Source organism: Uloborus diversus, chromosome 1 (genome assembly GCF_026930045.1).
Source record: "Uloborus diversus isolate 005 chromosome 1, Udiv.v.3.1, whole genome shotgun sequence".
Taxonomy (NCBI): domain Eukaryota; kingdom Metazoa; phylum Arthropoda; class Arachnida; order Araneae; family Uloboridae; genus Uloborus; species Uloborus diversus.
In genome coordinates, this window is record NC_072731.1 from 19,598,200 (window position 1) to 19,619,551 (window position 21,352).

The 21,352-nt window shown below is 36.4% G+C and overlaps 1 protein-coding gene across 1 annotated transcript in view; it reads left to right on the forward strand.

The window, feature by feature from the left end:
* LOC129228310 (autism susceptibility gene 2 protein-like) overlaps positions 1–17,590 on the forward strand; it is a 361,864-nt gene extending 344,274 nt beyond the window's left edge. The window contains exons 16-17 of the mRNA XM_054862988.1: positions 8,227–8,430; positions 16,163–17,590. Coding sequence (XP_054718963.1) covers positions 8,227–8,430; positions 16,163–17,201 — 1,243 coding nt within the window. The 3' untranslated portion in view covers positions 17,202–17,590. The remainder of the gene's footprint in view (positions 1–8,226; positions 8,431–16,162) is intronic.
* Positions 17,591–21,352: the final 3,762 nt, after the last annotated feature.

The following is a 21,352-nucleotide window of genomic DNA, read 5'->3' on the forward strand; positions in this document are numbered from 1 at the left end:
CGGTCTCGTTCTGCTCGCAATGAAAGAAAGACAACCCAACAAATTACAATAAGGAATCTTGGACATTTCAAATTTTTCATTTTCTGTATTAGGACAATTCAATTTCGAAAAAACAGTACCTTCACAAATCGGCAATAATGAAACCGGAAAATTAAAATGTTTGAACTTTTCAAAAACTTCAATGATATATTTAGTTTGAAACAAATTCAAACCATTTTCAGTTCTTTCAAATTCAACACCTAACAGTTTTTTCGTTTTTCCGAGAACTTTTAAGTCAAAATTTTGCTTAAGTAAATTTAAAACATGATTTAAATTCTTTTCTTTCCGTGCGAGCAAAACAATTTCGTCAACATACAACAATAAAATGACACATGAAATAAAATGATAAATATAAACACAATTACATTCTTCAAATTTCTGAAAACCAATTTTCAATAAAACACTGTTTATCTCAAAAAACCACATACGGCCACTCTGGTGCAAACCGTTAATTGCTTTATTAAGCTTTCAAACTAGATTTTCTTTCCCTTCTATTGCAAAACCCGGTGGTTGTCTCATAAAGATGCATTCTTTTAGAGGTGCATATAAATAAGCATTTTTCACATCGCACTGCAAATTGAACCAACCTTCTGATATTTTCAAGGAAAAGAAAAATCGAACCAATGAAAAATAAATCGTCGGACTAAAAGTCTGATCGTACGATTCAGGGGATTGGGCATATCCCTGAGCAACAAGTCTCCCACGATACCTAACAATTTTTCCCGATTCATCTCTTTTAACATTGAAAACCCATCTTGATCCGATTGGTTTTTCATTTGCAGGCAAAGGTGTTAAATCCCACACTTTTCTAGAATGCATAACCTCTAATTCATCCCTCATTGAATCTAACCACTGGTCCTTTTGCTTAGATTTAAGAACCTGTTTGTAATTCTTAGGAATTACAATTTCATCATCTAGTCATAAGTTACATAAATTTAACTGAACAGTTTGATCAGAAATTTCACCTTGATATAGATTTTTACCATTAAAATCAAATAAATGTGGCTTAAACAAAATAGCATTTTTAGAACAATATTTTTCAACATCATTTAATGAACGCAATCGTTTAGAAGAATGTTTCTCATAAAAATAAATATCAGTACGAGATTTATCTGACCTTGGGATTGCTTTCCTCACCCACTCTGTTTCACGCAGCTGGGCGCGTGGTGGGTTTTCCCCATTTTCACTCAAGTCAGAATTCGAATCTGATTCATCCCCGCTCGTCTCGCTTTCACTCTCATCAGAAGATAAGAGTTTAGACGGCGTACTCGGGCTTTCACTTCCGTTATCCGATTCGGAATTCGATTCATTTTCTGAATTTTCAGAATCTGATTGAATATTTGACCATTTAAGACAGGGACCCAGCACAGCTCCACTAGAATCACTCTGATATATTTTTAAAAGCTTCTTTGTAATAAACATTTTCATTAAAATTTATATTTATACTTTCAAAAATTTTTCCGCTTTCGGGAATCCAGATACGAAAACCCTTAGTGTTAAATGCATAGCCCAAAAATATACCTTTTTTGGCTTTAACATCAAGTTTATGTCTTTGCTGACGGGGTGTTCCAAGATAACACAAAACACCGAAAGGTTTGACATGCCTAGCACTTGGCTTACGTCCACCATATAACTCAAAAGGTGTTTTAGTTTGTCCTGAGCAGGGTTGGTTTTCTGCCGGCAGAAACTAGTTTTTGCCGTGCCAGTGGCAGAAACTGGTTATAACCGGTTAAAACCGGCAGAAACTGGCAAAAACTTAAAGTCGTTTAAAAAAACTAAAGTAATTACTAAATGATATTTGTTTAAACTAAAAAATTAAACTTCATTTCATCATTGTAAAAATAAAATGTTATGCTACTGCCCTTGATTTAGTTCAGAAAGGGAACTTTTCAATTACTGATGCTCGTAATATTTGGATTAATCTAACAAAGGACGAAACTCATATGGGTTCTTAGGATAGAGGAATGACTTACAGAATTAAACTGGCATTACTGTTTGTAATTTGCTCGCAAATAAGCTTCATCTAAGTTGCTTGTGATTGAAATTATGTGCTTCAAGTAAGAAAGTGTCAAATTTTACTTCCCAATATTAATCTAGATTTTGTACCTAATATCACAGCTTTGCAAATCAAATTGGCCCCACTTCTCGAAACTCATTTTTCCAGTCGAATTTTTACCACTACCCTAGTTACTACATGATGGACCAGTTTAAAAAAATATACAATTTGAAAGTTTTATGAATATTACTTGTTCTGTGATGCATTGCCTGCTAGCTCTTCTGTTGCAAGAATATTCTAAAGTTTCTCATTCTTGTATATTAAATTGAGAAACTATTTAGATTTTTGGAACCACCTTTTCCAAGAAGCAACTGCAGGATCCAAACAATGTAACATTTGATTCTGAATTGAAATAATATTGTAAATTAAACTGTGCTTTGGTTAACAATTAATCATTTTTTCCATGTGTTTTCTACTGTCTATCAATAGTTTTTTTTTTTTTTTTGTCATTTTGAGAGTTTTTGCCAGTTTCTGCTGAAAATGTGGCAGAAAGTGGTTTTTGCCATGCCGGTTTTAACCGGTTTCTACCAGTGGTTTTAACCGCTCTGGCAGAAACTTGCCAGCCCTGGTCCTGAGTGACAAATCCTATTCCAAGTATAATTGAAATAAAGCATAGCATCCGGCCAAAATCTTTTACTTAGCCCGCTTTCTTCCAATAATACTGTTGCAGCATTAGCGGCTGAGCGATTGTACACTTCGGCCAAACCGTTCATCTCTGGACTGAAAATATTGGTTAACTCATGTTTTATACCGTTATCCAAACAATAATTGTCAAAAACTTTATTTACGAATTCTCCCCCGTTTTCAGTTCTAACAGCTTTTACTTTGAGATTTAAAAATCTTTCAGCACGCTTTATGTGCCTTATGAAAATTTCTGGTACTTTGCTCTTTTCACTAATTGGATACAAAGCAGATTTACGTGAAAAATCATCAATGATTGATAAATAAAAACGTTCCCCCTTATTTCCCTTAATATTACATGGACCCCACACATCAGCATGAAGTAATTCAAGAGGACACTTGGACAGTATTTTACCTATTGGTTTAAATGAAACACGTTTAAATTTACCAATTTTACAATTTTCAATCTATTTTTACATTTTTGAATTTAGGCAGGCCATGGACACACTCAAATTCACCGCTCTTTCTGATACTATCGGTGTTAATATGTGCCAGCCTTCTATGCCACAGATCTAATTTTTCTACATTAGAACATTCAATTTTTTCATTTTCGAAATGATCATTACTATTATTTGGTTTTATACTTTCTTGATACGATTTATTATACAAAATTTGAGGTTTTTCAAAATAAATGCCATTTCTTAAAATTGCTCTAAATATAAATCCATTTCGACCAGATATCGCCACGGAGCCGTTTCCCCCTTCAAACTTAGCACCCCCCTTATCGAATTTAGTACCCAATAACAAATTTTGACGCAGATTAGGAGAGTACATTACATCTTTTAAAACAATGATAGTATCATCAAACTTTAATTTCACAGTTCCCATCCCCTAAATGGGGAAAGTTTCATTTCTAACGGCTACAGCCATTTCTTTGTTTCGCAATGGTTTAAAGTCCTCAAAAGCACTACAAATGTTGACGAAATGATGGGTGGAACTAGTGTCGAAAATAAAGTCATCTGGGTCTTCTGATACTTCATTTAGATGTACTTTGGAAATGAAAAAGTTCTGGTACTTACATGCTTCTTTTTCCACTGATGGGGAACTGCACCTTGCCGTTTTCTTGTTTGCCTTCCTCTTATTCCGGATTGGGGATCTTGACTTTCTGTTTCGTTGTTCGAGGTCCTTGTCAACACTTTTTTTTTTACATACATATCTCTTATGACCGGGTTTATTACAATTAAAACAAACTAGTTTCTTTTTTCCTCCTTTCTTGTCAAAGTTACCCGGTTTCTTTACAAAGTTAGCCCTGCCGATAATTTTATCATCCTCATCTTTTAGTCGAATTCGCAATTCCTTGGCAATAAGTTCGCTAACTATTTTATTAAATGTGAATTCCTGTGCAGTAGTTCTAAGACTAACTTGACAAATATTGTCAAATTCTGAGGGCAAATGACGCAAAATTTGAAAAATCAAATAATTTTCTGAGAAATTCGCGTCTATAGCTTTAATTCTTTCGAACATTTCCCGAGTACGGGCAGCGAAAAGATTTATCCACTCTTCCTCTTTTATACGACATTGGGATAACTCTGAAAACAATGTCATATGCTGACAACGATTGTCAGGAAAGAAGTGATCTTTCAAAGCCTTCCAGGCATCGGCCACATTGACCTGATTTTTGATTATCTTTTTGAAAATTTTCTCCAAATTTAAATAAATTATGGATAGAGCCACATCCTGTCGATTTTGAAAATTACGAATCTCTTGCTCAGTAGCCTTTTTTTCATCATTAGAAAAAGGTTCCTTTTCAATGCCATTTACAATCTTCCACAGACCTCGTTCCATCAGGACAAATTTAATATCCAATGACCAACTCACGTAGTTGTCAGACCTTAATTTTTCGATAGGAACACTCTGGGATGCCATGGTTGATAAGAACACGAAAAACGCCAAAAATAAAAAAAGCCTAGTTTCAAAAAAAAACAACCAACAAAATCTCAAAATATCCCCGAAAAAAAAACCTAAATAGTGCAACTGTTACAGCTTTCCCCCTGGAACAAGTCCAGGTCTTCCGCTGAATTTAGCAGCCACTATTCTGCCTAACACCAAACCAACTATATCCCCCCATAAAAATGCAAACGAAACGTCAGAGAAAAGTTTACACTACACATAGCTTAAAGATTCGATACAAACTTCCAAAAAGTAAAAGAAAAACTTCTATTTTCACAGTTTTCATTCAACGCCGATGCGGGGAAAACAAATTGAAAAGATTTCCAAACACTTGTCATCTACCGATTCAGAAAAAAGACAAGTCAGTTACAACATTCCATTTCATCACAAAAACACGAAGTCTAATACTCTACTCTGCTGACAATTCGAAAACATCTTAATACATTTATATTGCTTATGATACTGAACACGTAATTATTATGATACAATTGGGTAGGGCTGGGCCCATAACCCTTATGATAACTTACGATGTTTAAACGAAAAGCCAAAGAGCTAAATTTCGTAAGTCAGTCAACAATGTTACATGCTTATACAAGCAGAGATAATACCACACAGTGGAAGGTGCAGAATCAGATGTTAATGTGAAGAAATGAACATTGGAAACTTGTTTAAAATCTTACCAAAAATTTATTGGTCCATAGAAACTAAAATAAATAAACTAACAAAATAAGTTTATAAGAATAAACCCTGGCCATAAGTGGAGGCGGAGTTCGCAACTCCCCAACACCTATCGGACCTAACTCACAAGAGGCTGACAAACACAAAAGAAGAGAGAGAGAGAGAACGATTGGAATCGTTCACTATTTATACTTGCCTCATTTGCATATGATTGGGCATCAAAGGATGCCAACCTTAAACTGAAACTTTACACGTGCCGAAAGAGTTGAGAAGTTAATCTAATTTGAATAAAGTAAATTTTATATTACATTACATTAGGAATGAGAACGCAGATAAACATCGTTTACCGATGTCTATCAGAGAAAGTTCCAGTGGGAGAGCATTCAATGCTTTAAGCTGTTCCAAAGATAAATTTGCTGTAAAAATTGGTTTTGTGAGGATCTGTGCGTTCCAGTCGATCTGTTCAGTAAGATGGCAAGCATCAAGATTTATCGACTGCGGAACTCTAAAAGACCATACTGATGTTCATCCTTGCTCATTTCGTACCCTAATTGACATCAATTTTTCAACTGCAAAAGCTCTTTCGTTTGTGTCATGAGAGCAGAGGAGAACAGCATTACGTTTATATTGCAATTGCAAACACAATGGGCCTGGGCATTATAAGTTTGCTTGCATGGAGCATCATCCTCACCGCATAGTAAAATTTTACATGTGCACAAAGCTATATTGAAAAATTTATCAAGTTTAAGCTCAAACTGTTCTTTAATAGTTTTCCGTGCTTTGTTTCAAGCTATCTCAGAGAATACTGACCAACTCCGGCAAAGTCTTTGTCCTATATCTTTTGTGCTATAAACAATAGGTTCCTTTAACTCGCAATTAGAAATTGACCATTCTTCTGCAATCTCAACAGCAACACTGGAAAAGATATTTCTTTCTGAAACATTGCACTGGTCTTGATCGCTCATGAGCATTTCATCTTGCTGTAATTCGAGGCAACTCTGCAAACAGTCACGTAAAGTTAGAAACTCAGTTAGTAGGAAATTTTTGGAGCCTCCTAGATACTCACTCAACTTAGTGCTTAAAGCTTGTCTGGTTTTTTGGCAGCAGAAGATGCTATTGTGACTAAATAATTATAAAAATAATATATGAAGTTTTCTACGTGTCTTGAGTACCTGAAAATTGAAATTCACAGTGTAGCATACTGAAGTTGTGCAGATGAGTGTTCAGATGAGCAGGAAATTTATCAGGGGTAAAACTCAATGAAATATATTGGAATATTTTGTGCCGATACCTCACAAAAGTTCACAGGATATTTTGGGATCATGATATAACACGATGACAGTAGATTTCGGGAGAGTCAAAAGTTAAGTCCGACTTCTCCGAAGTTTAAAATCGCTAGTGTCTTTTGCTCTCCGGGTTTTTAGTGAAAATCAACCCCTCCCTTTGACAAAACACAAAGGAAACGCCATACTGTCTTTTGTCCGAAAATGCAGCTGGCATTAAAAGATTGGGAAGGATGAGAGAAATTATTACCAAGTTGAGCCCGCTGGTCAAAGATTATGTTGGGGGAGTAAAATGTTGTCGCTGCACGAGGTGCAGGTGGCTTCAAAACACCCCCGCAGATCGGCGAGCTGCGTAACGAAGACAGTAGTGTCAATTGACCGGTCATTGGTTTCAACAGGAAAGATTACGCATGGTGCACATTTATTGAGAAATAAATATTTCGGCACATTTTCTGCCGAAATACTGCTATGTACAAGAAAAGCTGAAAAAATCGAATTATGGTTAATTTCATGAAAATGTACTGCTTTTTCGCAAACTAAAAACTTTAAAGGAATGTAGTTAATCATAAAGACATGTGTAAAGAGTGTTAAAAGGAAGCATTTGAATGGTATCAGAACAATAATTTTAAACATTTTATTTTCGTAAAATTTTTTGGAAATTGACCATTTTTTATCTTTTTTTTTCAAACTTTGTAGCTCGTTTCCCGGTAGCTAAACCTTAATATTTTTCAAAAATAATAGTAGAAATGAATTTCTAGAGGGCAAATACAGTGCATCCTAATTGTGCAACTCAATATTCAAAAAAAAAAAAAAAAAAATATGACATAACCTAACCCACAATAATTGAAACTTCCAAAATAACTAAAGCAAGTATAAGGGGATTACGGACAGCTACATTTTTAAAACAGTTTGTACTTCAATAGCCATATAGGGAAGGTTTTAGACTATGTAAAAAAATGTTAAATTTTAACTGGTGAAGTTTAATTTCATATTTTGAAAATTCTTCAAATTTCTATATACTTAAAATATTGTTTTTTTTTGTCCCTAAAAAAAATACTATTTTGTTCTTCATACTTATTGCCATTTCATTTTTATGGGTAAGGAAGAAGCTTGATTTTTACTTACGTCCAATTGGTGTGCTACGAGTTCTTTCAGTTAATTTAGAAAACAAATGAAAGTAGCGGTTGTTTCTCATAATTATAACTGACCCAGGCAACGCCGGATATTTTTGCTAGTGTTTCATATTTTAAAGATTTTTTGCTGAAATATATTGCTCTCCTCTGTCAAGAGATGGTACTAGTAGCCCTTGGTAGTTGCTGCTATACAGCATGATTTAGAAAAAAATTTCAATGAAAGCCTACCTAGGATGTTATCTTTAAACGCGTTTTACTCAAAATTTGAAAAAGTTCACTTACATCCCTTTGCTTCTCACTGTCTCATTTAAAGAAAATATTTCATTATTTAGTTTATTTAGATTTTTTTTAGCTATATATTTTTTTACATACATCAAGCTTTCTTTCCTTTTTTTCAACAAGAATTTTTTGTTTTAAGCTACAAAACACTAGTTGGCATTTAATTGATGTTTTGATTCTCTTCCAGGGAAAGGAGAGAGCAGGAGCGACGAGAACAGGAAAAGAGAGAGATGGAGAGGAGAGAACAAGAGAGAAAAGAACAAGAACGTAGAGAAAAAGAAAGGAGGGAGCAGGAACAGCGAAGGAGAGAGTTGGAGAGGAGAGAAATGGAAAGGAGGGAGCAGGAGAGGAGAGAACAGGAAAGAAGAGAACAAGAAAGACAGAAAGAAAGGTGAGAAGCACATGCAGTTCTGTTGCTTTTCTCATATAACTTCAAATGCTCAAAGCATATATTTCCTATGAATCTTATATCTTCTAAATGAGCAATTCTTGTATGTATGTATATATTTCGTATCTCGAAAACGGCTCTAACGATTTGGATTAAATTTTGGATTTAATTGTAGTTTTGCATTCTAAGTTCATCTACATCAGTGTTTTTTCTGTAAAAATGCGATTTTTTTACAAAAAACAGTTTTTTTAATATAAAGTCTAAGTTAAGCCTTGAAGTAAACTGTGAATTGACGCATCAGGCAGACAATTTATACAAATACAAATACAAAAGTGACGACCAGCAACAGGCTCTGGGCCCAGCTAGACTGGTCCTAGTCAATTTACAATCCCCAGTGAAGATCAATGGCCCTCTTAAAACTATCGACTCCCCTGCTCATTACCATCTCTTCCGGTAAGCTATTCCAAGGTTCCACTACCCTGCTAAAATAATAATTTTTCCTAATATCCACGTTAGCCTGATATTTAAATAGCTTAAAACAATGACCCCTTGTCCTGTTTTCAGTGCTAAACTTCAGCCCCGTAACATCTTTCGTTTTAATAAATTTAAACAGCTGAATCATGTCCCCTCGGTCTCTTCTTTGCTCAAGACTACATTTTTAGCCTTCTAAGCCTGGAATCATAGTCTAAGTGGGAAAGTCCACTTATTAGTCTTGTAGCCCGCCTTTGAACCCTTTCCAATACATTAATGTCTTTCTTAAGATAAGGAGACCAAAACTGAACAGCATACTCCAAATGAGGTCTTACCAAACTTCTATATAAGGGCAGAAGAACTTCTTTAGATTTATTTGAAATAGATCTATTGATAAACCCAAGCATCTTATTGGCTTTGTTGCTAGCAATGCTGCACTGTTGGCTAAACTTTAAATCCTGACTTATTAGGACCCCCAGATCAGTAACTTTGTCTGCCTGACTAATGACTGAACCTTGCAAATAATAACTTGTACACTTATTTCCATGCCCTAAATGTAGCACTTGACATTTCCCAACATTAAGAGCCATACCCCATTTATCAGCCCACTCCGTAATAGGATCTAGATCCTCTTGCAGCTGATTTGCTTGTTCTTCATTTTCTACAGTCCCCATAACTTTGACATCATCAGCAAAACAATTCATGTTCCCAGAAATATTTTTGTGAATATCGTTCATAAAGACAATGAACAAAACAGGCCCTAACACTGATCCTTGAGGAACCCCGCTTAAGACCTCACTCCAATTAGAATAATTTCCCCTTACAACTACTCTTTGTTTCCTTCCGGTCAGCCAATTTTTTACCCAAATGAAAGTTTTCCCTCCTATTCCTATATCAGCTAATTTGCTAAGTAGAGCAACATGCGTTACCTTATCGAAAGCTTTTTGAAAATCAATGTAAACAACATCTACAGGCTTCTTATTGTCCAAAGCCATGGTAACTTTGTCATAGAAATGAAATAAATTAGTTGCACAAGATTTACCTTTCCTAAAACCGTACTGAAAACTAGTCAATAGATTATTAGTCTCTAGAAAATTTACTATCTTAATTTTCATCAATGTTTCAAAAATTTTGCAAACCACCGAAGTTAGACTCACAGGTCTATAATTTCCCGCACTCCCTTTAGACCCTTTCTTGAAGAGCGGTGTAATGTTAGCCAGCTTCCAGTCCTCTGGCACTGTCCCCGAATTATAAGAAGCATTGAAAATGTTTGCGATTACATCTGCTAATTCCTCTGCACATTCAACTAAAATTTTCGGATAAATATTATCTGGCCCCGGAGCCTTAGTCTCTTTAATTTTTTTCAAATGAAGTAAAATGTCATCCATGGAAAATACAAAGTCCTCAAGCTGTACTATAGCTTGTGTCTTGTTGGTGTCAACTGTTGAGATACAATTATTGTTAAAAACACTCGAAAAAAAGTTATTAAGAACATTAGCAATATCACTATCGTCCTGAATTAAAATTCCGTGCTCATCAACCAGTGGCCCAATATGACTATTTCGAACTTTCCCCGAATTAGCGTATGCAAAAAACCTCTTGGGATTCCTGTTTATGTGCCACAACAATTTTCATTGTTGTGGTTATGCAACCACAACAATGAAAATTTGCCAGGCTTGTCTGATATTGGCCACTTTGGCTAATTTCAAACACACTTGGCTGAAAACAAATTCAAAAGCATTGTAAGTCGATGTAAGACTTTTTTCTTTTTTTAAGTGAAACTATTGCTTGACCGTCCTATTTTATTTATTTATTTTCTTTTTACACTACAAATAGTTTAACATGTTTTTTTAAATCACGCATCTAAATTTTATTTCGAAGAAACATAAGTCTTGAGACTGTTTATGTTTTGTTAAGACAATTGTTATCATTTGTTGGAATGGTTTGTGGATCATCAGTTTTGATGAATATCATGCTGCATGTAGCATTTTCTGGCCTAAAAAGACCAACTACACTAAAAGAACTTATTCAGAAAGAAAATTTAGATTGGAATAAAATCGTGAAACGCATCATAGTATGAAAGGAAGTATTCGGTTAAAAACCGATTTCACCATAGCAAAACTGACTCCAAGGTCAAAATATTTTAACTACTGACAAGAAAATTGTATAGTGGAAACAAATGTAACAGATAGTTGTAACAGTTTGTTGATTTTATTACATTCAGAATCTTCTTTGTTTGGTACTTTAGTGTTATAAGAAGGTCGAGTGCTTAATATTTCGTTAACGTGAAGCTTTTCAAGTATATTTGGAAAAGTATTGAACCTTAAAAAAACACAAGTTGACAAAAAATAATTCTTTTAAAGCCGAGCGAGGCTCGGTCGTCCAGGTACTATTACTAAATAGGGGAGACTTGGTGTTGACCTAACAATTTGTGTCTAACTCCCGTAAGGAAGGTAAACACCAAGTTTAGCAGATGCCTTTCTATTTCACATTTCTGTAGCTATCAAGTGAATGAAATGTCAGAACTCAAATTGAAAGGCTAAATCATTTTATTTATAAATCTAATAATTAACAACTGTAAATAAAATCCAACTTCAGTAAATGGTATAAACAAGTATGAGGGATTTCAACAATACTCAAATCAATCTTCATGTTCCTAAAGAACATCTTTCCAAAAAAGTATTTGACACCCTAACAAGAATTATTCTAAAATGTTTCAAAAATTTTAAGTCCCTAACTCTCATGGCGAAATCCTAAAAGCCATCTCCTCAGTGCAGGACGTCGCTTCAACAGCGAACGATCCTCTTAAAAATACGACTATCGTCAGTGGAAAATGAGAAACGCGAGCAGAAGAGTGATTTCCTTCTCATTCCATCTGCTTATATCCTACCCCGCACTCGATGCATGTCACTCCGCATATGCTTACGCAAGAGCCCATCTGGATCTTTCCAGAACATTCGATTTGCCGCGGAGCCATCGGGAGATTACATCACACCTCCGCTCGTGCTCTGACGTCACATCTTTCTACCTGACGAAACACGTCGTTCGAAGTCGTTCCGGTGTTTACACGTTGATTCTCCGATACGTGATTTGAAACAAACGTCCTTTAAGGGACAAGATTAACTGCCTTTTCATTATTAAAGAAATACAAATGAGTAAAAATATTTACACTTAGTTTACACTTAGCTTTTAAAATGAATTGGTGAGAATATTTCTCAAATAGACATTTTGTGGCTATCACTTGAGAAGAGAGTGTGTGTGTAAAAGACATTTCATAAGGTTTTTTTTAAAACAAAATTTTAATGTATGCGCCGCACCTTCCATAAGTGTGCATCCAATATTAAACAACTTAAAAGCACAATCAGTGCTAGATTAGATACAGTTACAGATCTGATGCAAATATTACAGTTCTGACAACTGTTACAAATTTTCATACTTCATGGGCATGATACATTACCTGTATAGTTTATATGAGTTATCCATACTAATATTATAAAGAGAGAGGACGAATTTTTGTGTGTTTATATGTTCGAGGTAATCTCCGGAACCACTGCACCTATTTGAAAAATCCCTTCACTTTATGGAAGGTGCTTTCTTACTGAGTGACATAGGCTATAATTCGAAAAAATCTGATAAATAATATTTTTTTTTTTAATTTAGGCCCAAATTTCACAAATTCCTGAATATGGGAGTGAAAAATTACTTGCACATAATAATATTATATATCGTTGAAAAGGGTAGAATTTTCTGCGTTCTAAACAATTCGTTCCAATGCTCTAACTTGATTACGACAGGAGTAATTTACAATCTTTAGCTCGAACTTTTTCAGGCTTATCTGAAATTTAGGCACTACTTTCTTCATTAAATCTGTCAATAAAAAGTGAAGGGATTGTCCCACCCACAGTTTTCTTTTTGACACCATTGGAAAAGCAACATTTTTTACACCAGATCGCTCTCGACCTACGGTCGAAAAACTTAGCTTCTATCTTCAAAGGAAAAAAAGTTACAAGCGTTTTTAAACCAAATTCGAAAAATGTCGTTTTGATTCAGGTTGTCAACCATTTTATTTTTGTGTTTCCACGGTTACGCTTGTTGAATCCATTGTTTCTTTCCTTATTTTGCATCTGATTTCTTAAACTTATTTTATTTCATGTTTCCATGGTTACGCTTTTAAAATCCATCTTTCGCATTTTAATTTCTTAAACGTATTTTAATATATGTCGTCATTATTTGGAAAGGTAATTTTGCATGTTTTTTTTTTCTTTTATTTAAGCCTGATTGTTGAATATATGTCACTTGACAGAATTATTATTCTCAAGGTAGACCGGGCAAAGCCGAGCAACGCAGCTCTTAATATATAAAGATTTGAAAGCTACTGTTAATGTGATTTTATACCTTTTTGTTTGTTTGGCGAAACATTTATTATTGCCAAAGAAAAAAACATCCACTTCACTCGCAAAAGTGCTGGGTTTCGGTAGCATGGTCGCTTGGCGCGTTAGGCGCTGAACAGTTCAATCTATAGCATTATTATTTTAAAGCAACCGTTAACGTAAGTCAGTGTTTTGGCAATTTGTTTCGAAAGAAAAGAAATTTTTTGATATGTTGTTATCCGAGTGAAAGGTACAACACTTTCTTCTTTTTTTCTGACGATGATTCTTGAATGTTCCACTGGATTTTTTTTTTTTTTTTTTGTTTAGACGGATGGATTTTGATAGCATGGTTGCTGGGCGAGTTTGGCGATAAACAATAGAGTTGCGGAACTATTTTTACATTTGAGAGATATCATTGGATGTCTTTTTTTGTTTATTTGGCAAAATATTTTAAGTTGCAGTAAAAACCATTTCACTCACTAAATAGAGTTTTTAAGCTACTGTAAATCTAATTTAATAATTTGACAAAAAGTTTTAAATTCCAAAGAAACTTAAAAAGATTTTTTTTTTTTTTTGAAAAGGTGTGTATGCATTTTATACAGAGAAAAACAATCATTTCACATCAGAGGGGAAGGGGGCATCAATTTTTTTTATTCAAAGGACTTCCATTAAATTTTTAGCACAGACATTGCTGTGCGGGTACTTCTAGTATAATATAAATATGTAGTAAATATATGTAATATCGATAGCTATTGAATTACACAATCATAACATCTCGCGTTGAAAATTTCAATAAAAAAATATTTTTAGAAACTGAAATTATTAATTATAGATTGAGGAAAAAATAACACATAAGTTAATAGTTTTTTTTCTGGAAATTTTTAAAAAAAACTTAAAAACAAGCTTAAAAAACAAAACTAATTCAAGACAGTCAGAAGATTTGCACAAATTAACAGATTTACATTTTTAAAAATAAAATTATGTTTTTTGGGGCCGTAGTTTCAAACGAAGTTCTTAATATTTATGTAGAAGAGAGGTTGAAAAAACGGAAGAAATTTTGTTAGACAACAACTCAAATTTTTGGGAGAAAATAATGTTTCAGATGCATATTTTAAGAAATTAAACTTTACAATTATGAGATAGTCAACCAACTTATTACATAAAGAAAGAATTGTGAATATACTTATGTGCTACCGACATGACGAATTTTCCGGATTTTTGATCACAACATTAATTAAAGATTTGAAAATGAAAATAAATTATTATTCTCATGGCAGAAAAAATAATTATGCAAAAATAGTTTGCGAAATAAATTTATTTTGCATTTTAATTTGTGCTACCGACATAATCCTTCATTTGGTAGAAACAGAAAACTATGGAAAATTCTTACCTGGAATTCTATACAACTGAAGTGAAAACTTTGATTGGAACATCACATAAAAGGCTTCATCCTGTGCAATCCATTATAGCCAAATAACTTTTTTTTTACTAGAAATAACCATCTTGAAAGTTTGTACTCCAGACATGATATGAAAGTTTGGGAGGAGCATAAATTGCTTTTTTATCGATGTCAATTCATTTTTGTTTTCTGAAAAACAAGAGTCAATTCTCCATTTTGTATTTGTTTCTGCAGAGATGTTTTATAAATAATGCACAGGATTTTTTGAAATTTGTGATACGATTGTGGGGCAGTTACATCATATTGTCGCCTCAGAGCAACATTAAGATATGTTAATGTTATATTAAAGTAAAACCTCAAAATTTTGTCATGGATTGCATGTGTGACGAAGTTTACTATATGAAAAAAAATTTTTTTTTTGGATTTTAATTGGAAGTGATTGGAAAATACATCTGGGACCTAAATTAGCACTTTTCCTGATAGTCATCCTTATGATTGTTGATTGGTGCTGCCAGTTTTTGGTCTATTATAAATACATAAAGGGTAATTAATAAGACCAAACGGACTATCCTCGGCTTATGAGCTGAAAAATATTGTTTACGGCAAATGATAGTGATACGCAGTGTGCACCAAAAAATACAAGAAAAGATCGTAGTGAGAAAAATTTTTAAAAAGAAAAAACTTTATAAAAAATCTTACTCTGTTGCAATCCCCCCCCACTCCCTCCCTCGTTTATGTGTCAGGCATTTTCAGGTCAAAAGGCAAGCGATAACTTTTGTGTAGTTGTTTATGATACGTCATTCACTTTAACGTACATACGCAATGAAACACTCAACAATGTAAGTTTGGCTGAAAATAATGAATAAAAATATTCATTCCCACCATAGAGATAAGTGTCGAAAGCTCTCTGAAAAGACTACTAATTCCTGACGAAGATGCAAAAAGATTGCGCATTTCAACATGCAAGTTCCTCCGTTTATCGTCTGCACAAAACGAAACTAATATTGCAGAACTCGTCACTTGCTTGTAATTACGAGCGAGAGGGGCAAACAATCAAAGCAGCTACAGCTCCTGTGTTGTTTGTTAACTCTCAATGGTGATCGACTAACAGAGCGCAGATACAGAGGGGGTCATGTGACTAAATATTGCCTAAAGATGTATTTTATGGATTTATCAAAAGTTTCGCTATTTGAGCTTGAAATTGCAGATTGATTGACCCCCCCCCCCTTCCCTTTTCCAATAATAAATGCCTCCAAAACCAGACGCTTGATCCTCTTCGTTATCAACCTTCATGCAAATTAAATAATTTTCGTCAATTCAGAAGGATAACCATTGTCATAAAAACAAATGTTGAAATAAAGAAAATAAGACAAGTGAAATATAATTAAAACATGCCTTACTTTCTAGCATATTGTTGAGTGGCGGCGAGTATCTTGCATTGTCGAATCTAGATGGTTATTGAGTATTTTAGATTCATGTCGTTTTTCTGTTTCAGGGATCGGGAGTTGAGGTTCCATCATCAGCTGCAGAAGAGTTCCATAGTCATGAATGGTGAAATCAGGGATCATCATCTTCACCATCCGCACCATCACGCCGCCGCCGTTGCCAGAGAGTGGGAGCGGGCGGCCAGGGAACTCCCCCGGTCGCCGATCGTGCCCCCCGGCAACCCCGTGAAGTACGAGAGCGCCCTGGACAGGCACCTGTACGTCACCGCCGCCCCCTCCCAGCCCCGGATGGAGGTCAAAATCAAGCAGGAGCGGAAGGACGACGAGCCCCCGGCCGCCGTCTCCCGGAGCTCCAGACCCCCCGCCGAGGACAGGACGCGGAAGAGGCCCGGGAGCCTGCCCAGGTCCGAGGATCCGGTATCGCTGGTGTCGTCCAGAAACAACATAACGCACAACCTCGGCCTCAACGCCATGGAGCACTCCCGGGTCATGGGACTCGTGCCCTCCCCGGCCAAGGACCCTCTGGTGCACCACTCCCAGACCTCTCCCCTGTGGGGGCCCCTCACGCCCAGCCCCACCGTCACCGTGGACCATTACCGCACCCGGGAGATGCTCCAGGCCAGGACAGAGCACGACGTCAGGAGGTTCGACCCCCTGGTCATGTCCCCGAGGGACAGCGAGCTGTCGCGCCAGCTCACCAACGCCGCCCTCGACATGGAGCGGACGGCGGCCTACGACCGCGCCAAGCTGCTGCCGCCGCCCCTGCGGACGAACGAGTCTCCGTACGCCACGCCCCCGACGCTGCCCCCGGCCTCCGCGTCCAGCTTCTTCTCGCCGCCCGTCTCGCCCTACCTGTGCACGTCGGGCCGGTCGAAGCCCGCGGCCATGCTGAACGGGCTCCCGCCGCCCCTCATCCCCTGCACCTTCCCCGTGGTGCAGAACTTCTCCGGCGCCCGGACTTCCTCGCCCATGGCGGCGCACAAGCTGATGGGCCCGGGCGGCCTCGCCCTGCCCGAGTCCTACTTCCCCAAGGAGCGGCGGGAGGTGAACGGGCACCCCTCGGACTTTGACGCCCACCTGCGGTTATGACAGACGTGAGGGGGCGCAACGCTTAGCTCTAGTACAATTCGACGGAGGTTCTGTACATATTTCCTTGTGTGTAAGATAAATGCACCGGATAGAGAGAGAGTTTTTATTAGGCATAATTTATATTTTGGTGTTCTGTTCGTTCGTTATGTGATATGTGGGCGGCGAGCGTCGGGGTCCGGCCGGCGGAATCGGGCTTTCGTATCGACGTCATTTGCTGTCTTTTCGGGCCCGCGGGCTCCTTTCTGTAAAGTGATAAGAAATATGGCAATATCTTTTATGCAAAACGTACTATGCAAATGAGCAACAAATGACGGCGATTTCAACTTTTTTTTTAATTTTAAATAACTTGCACAATTTTTGTTGTAAATAAAAAGAAATCATTGACAGTACCTGTGCCTCTCTTTTTCTTTTTTGTTTTCGTTTATGTGAATGTGTGTGATGGGCTATAATTCTCCAGCATATTGCATGAATAGTAATAGCCCAAGTTTTTCGAAGAATACTAATAATTCAAAGCTAATAAATTAGCAAAGTGTGATGTGTAAGTAGAGCAGCCAAACTATCATTTAGAAATTCATTTTCTGTTGCGTGAATCATCTTAAACTAATACAAATACAAAAGTGACGACCAGCAACAGGCTCTGGGCCCATCTAGGCTGGTCCTAGTCAATTTACAATCCCCAGTGAAGATCAATGGCCCTCTTAAAACTTTCTACTCCCCTGCTCATTACCACCTCTTCCGGTAAGCTGTTCCAAGGTTCCACTACCCTGCCAAAATAATAATTTTTCCTAATATCCATGTTAGCCTGAGATTTAAATAGCTTAAAACAATGACCCCTTGTCCTGTTTTCAGTGCTAAACTTCAGCCCCGTAACATCTTTCATTTCAATAAATTTAAACTACTGAATCGTGTCTCCTCGGTCTCTTCTTTGCTCAAGACTGTACATTTTTAGCCTTCTAAGCCTGGAATCATAATCTAAGTGGGAAAGTCCATTTATTAGCCTTGTAGCTCGCCTTTGAACTCTTTCCAAACATTAATATCTTTCTTAAGATAAGGAGACCAAAACTGAACAGCATACTCCAAATGAGGTCTTACCAAACTTCTATATAAGGGCAGAAGAACTTCTTTAGATTTGTTTGAAATAGATCTATTGATAAACCCAAGCATCTTATTGGCTTTGTTACTAGCTATGCTGCACTGTTATCTGAACTTTAAATCCTAACTTATTAAGACACCCAGGTCAGTAACTTTGTCTGCCTGACTAATGACTGAACCTTGCAAATAATAACTTGTATACTTATTTCCATGCCCTAAATGTAGCGCTTGACATTTCCCAACATTAACGGCCATACCCCATTTATAAGCCCACTCCATAATAGGATCTAGATCCTCTTGCAGCTGATTTGCTTTTTCCTCATTACCTACAATTCCCATAACTTTGACATCATCAACAAAATAATTCATGTTCCCAGAAATATTTTTATGAATATCCTTCATAAAAACAATGAACAAAACAGGCCCTAACACTGATCCTTGAGGAACCCCGCTTAAAACCTCACTCCATTTAGAATAATTTCCCCTCACAACTACCCTTTGTTTCCTTCCGGTCAGCCAGTTTTTTACTCAAATAAAAGTTTTCCCTCCCATTCCTATATCAGGCAATTTGCTAAGTAGAGCAACATGCGTTACCTTATCGAAAGCTTTTTGAAAATCAATGTAAACAACATCTACAGGCTTCTTATTGTCTAAAGCCATGGTAACTTTGTCATAGAAATGTAATAAATTAGTTGCACAAGTTTTACCTTTCCTGAAACCGTACTGAAAACTAGTCAATAGATTATTAGTCTCTAGAAAATTTACTATCTTAATTTTCATCAATGTTTCAAAAATTTTGCAAACCACCGAAGTTAGACTCACAGGTCTATAATTTCCTGCACTCCCTTTAGACCCTTTCTTGAAGAGCGGTGTAATGTTAGCCAGCTTCCAGTCCTCTGGCACTGTCCCTGAGTTATAAGAAGCATTGAAAATATTTACATTTACATCTACTAATTCTTCTGCACATTCAACTAAAATTTTCGAATAAATATTATCTGATCCCGGATCCTTAGTCTCTTTAATTTTTCTCAAATGAAGTTAAACGTCATCTCTGGAAAATACAAAGTCCTCAAGCTGTATTATACAAATACAAATCTGATGACCAGCAACAGGCTCTGGGCCCAACTAGGCTGGTCCTAGTCAATTAATTAGTCCCCAATTAAGATCAATGGCCCTCTTAAAGCTATCCACCCCCTTGCCCATTACCACCTCTTCCATGGGCGCCCATATGCAAAATTGTAAGGGGGGGGGGGCTCAGAAATTTCAACCATGTTTTAGCAGGATATTTTCCCCATAGAGGCAGATGCAAGTCAATAAAATTTGACATGTTTAATTATGTATTCATTAATGACTGGAAAAGAAATATTTTTAAATTTTTGCAAAGAAAAAAGTATTAAAAGCAAGGAAGTTCTAATTTCCAAGGGGGGCTCGAGCTCCCCTTGCCCCCCTATATGGGCGCCCTTGGCCTCTTCCGGTAAGCTATTCCAAGTGCCCATGACCCTGCTAAAGTAGTAGTTTTTCCTAATTGTTGGGAAATGTGTCTTTACCTTAAGTTCATAGAACTAAATGAAAAGGTTTACAGAACCCCAACATCAAAAAGCCGTGCAGTCTGCCAGTAAGAAATAAAACATACTCAAAGTAATTTTAAATAAATAACATTTATTAAAATATCACAGTATACAACAATAAACATTTGTTAAATACCAAAAATAATTTAGAGTGTACAAAACCCCCAATAATCACAGAAATTTCAAAGTTAAATTATTAAATAAACACTTTCAGAAAAAACGCGAAACATTTTAGAAAAAATTGTAAAAATGTCACCTTCCAGCGCTAAATGCGCATGTTTACATTGCTGAAGACTTCTTGACCAAGTGTAATCAAAGAAAACAGTTCCATCATTCACCGGCCGATAGGCTTGCTTAGTTCTAGAAGAACCTTTTCAAATACCGGAACACAAACTTGTGCACGCCCAGGAATCACACCGGAACCTTCTGGAACTCTGGTAGGAACGTCTAGGAAATCCAATCATGAAGGTCACTCTGAAGGACATCGATGATTTCAAACTGATGACTGTCCCACACCACCACAGGAGCACCGGTAAATCAATCCAGGTATTGGCCAAGTTTAAGTGTTATGCCTAATGGCAATGAACTTCATCTCCTGCGAACTTCTTCAGCAATGTTGACATTTTTCCCTCCATTAGCCGGAGTAATTTAGAACATTCTTAAACCTTAAATACAACACTTAACACTGAACAAAACTTATCTCAAGCCCAGCTTGAATTCAAAAACGTTGCATCATCAACGGCTCGAGCGCGCCGCAACTTCAATCAACAACCTAGCATGGTTGCCAAACCTTCAAAGACCAATCCCTGATTGGTCAACAAAAAATGGCAAGATGCCAATGGGGAGTAAACACAAAACAAAAGTGAGCACTGAAAATATTTCGATCAATCTATTTATACGTTCTATGACCGTGATACGTCATCCCATGACACACCCTACTTTGCATTGGAGATATACATCTCAACTATTCCTGATTGAGTGATTCAACAATCTTTCTATTCGTTTTTTCGGCTCAAAGTAGCCAAAAACATCACAACCATCGGGTGTTACGTCATAGGATGATTCCGATGTTGCACGATCATGCCCGAATCAATTTCAGTTATCCGCCGCTGGGACACAAGACGCGGAGTGGCAAAAACATATCGGAGGTAAGTTTCAAAAAATACTTTAACATTTGTAATTAAATTAAAAGCGCTCCAAGATACTGAATAAAGGCTTTTAAGCCCAACATGTTCCCCCCTCTTGGAGACCTATTATTAATTACATACATGAAACAATTTAAATACTATATACAATATAAACATACACATGAGCTTACAATTTGAAAAAAATTATTTTTTACATTCCACCCCCCAATTAAAAATAATTCTGCATAAGGAGTTTAGACTATATTTAGATAATGGCTTCGTGAAAATGTCAGCTATGTTTACATTCGTCCTAACATATTCAATAGAAAACAATTTTTGTTCAATTAAATTTCTCAGAAAATGA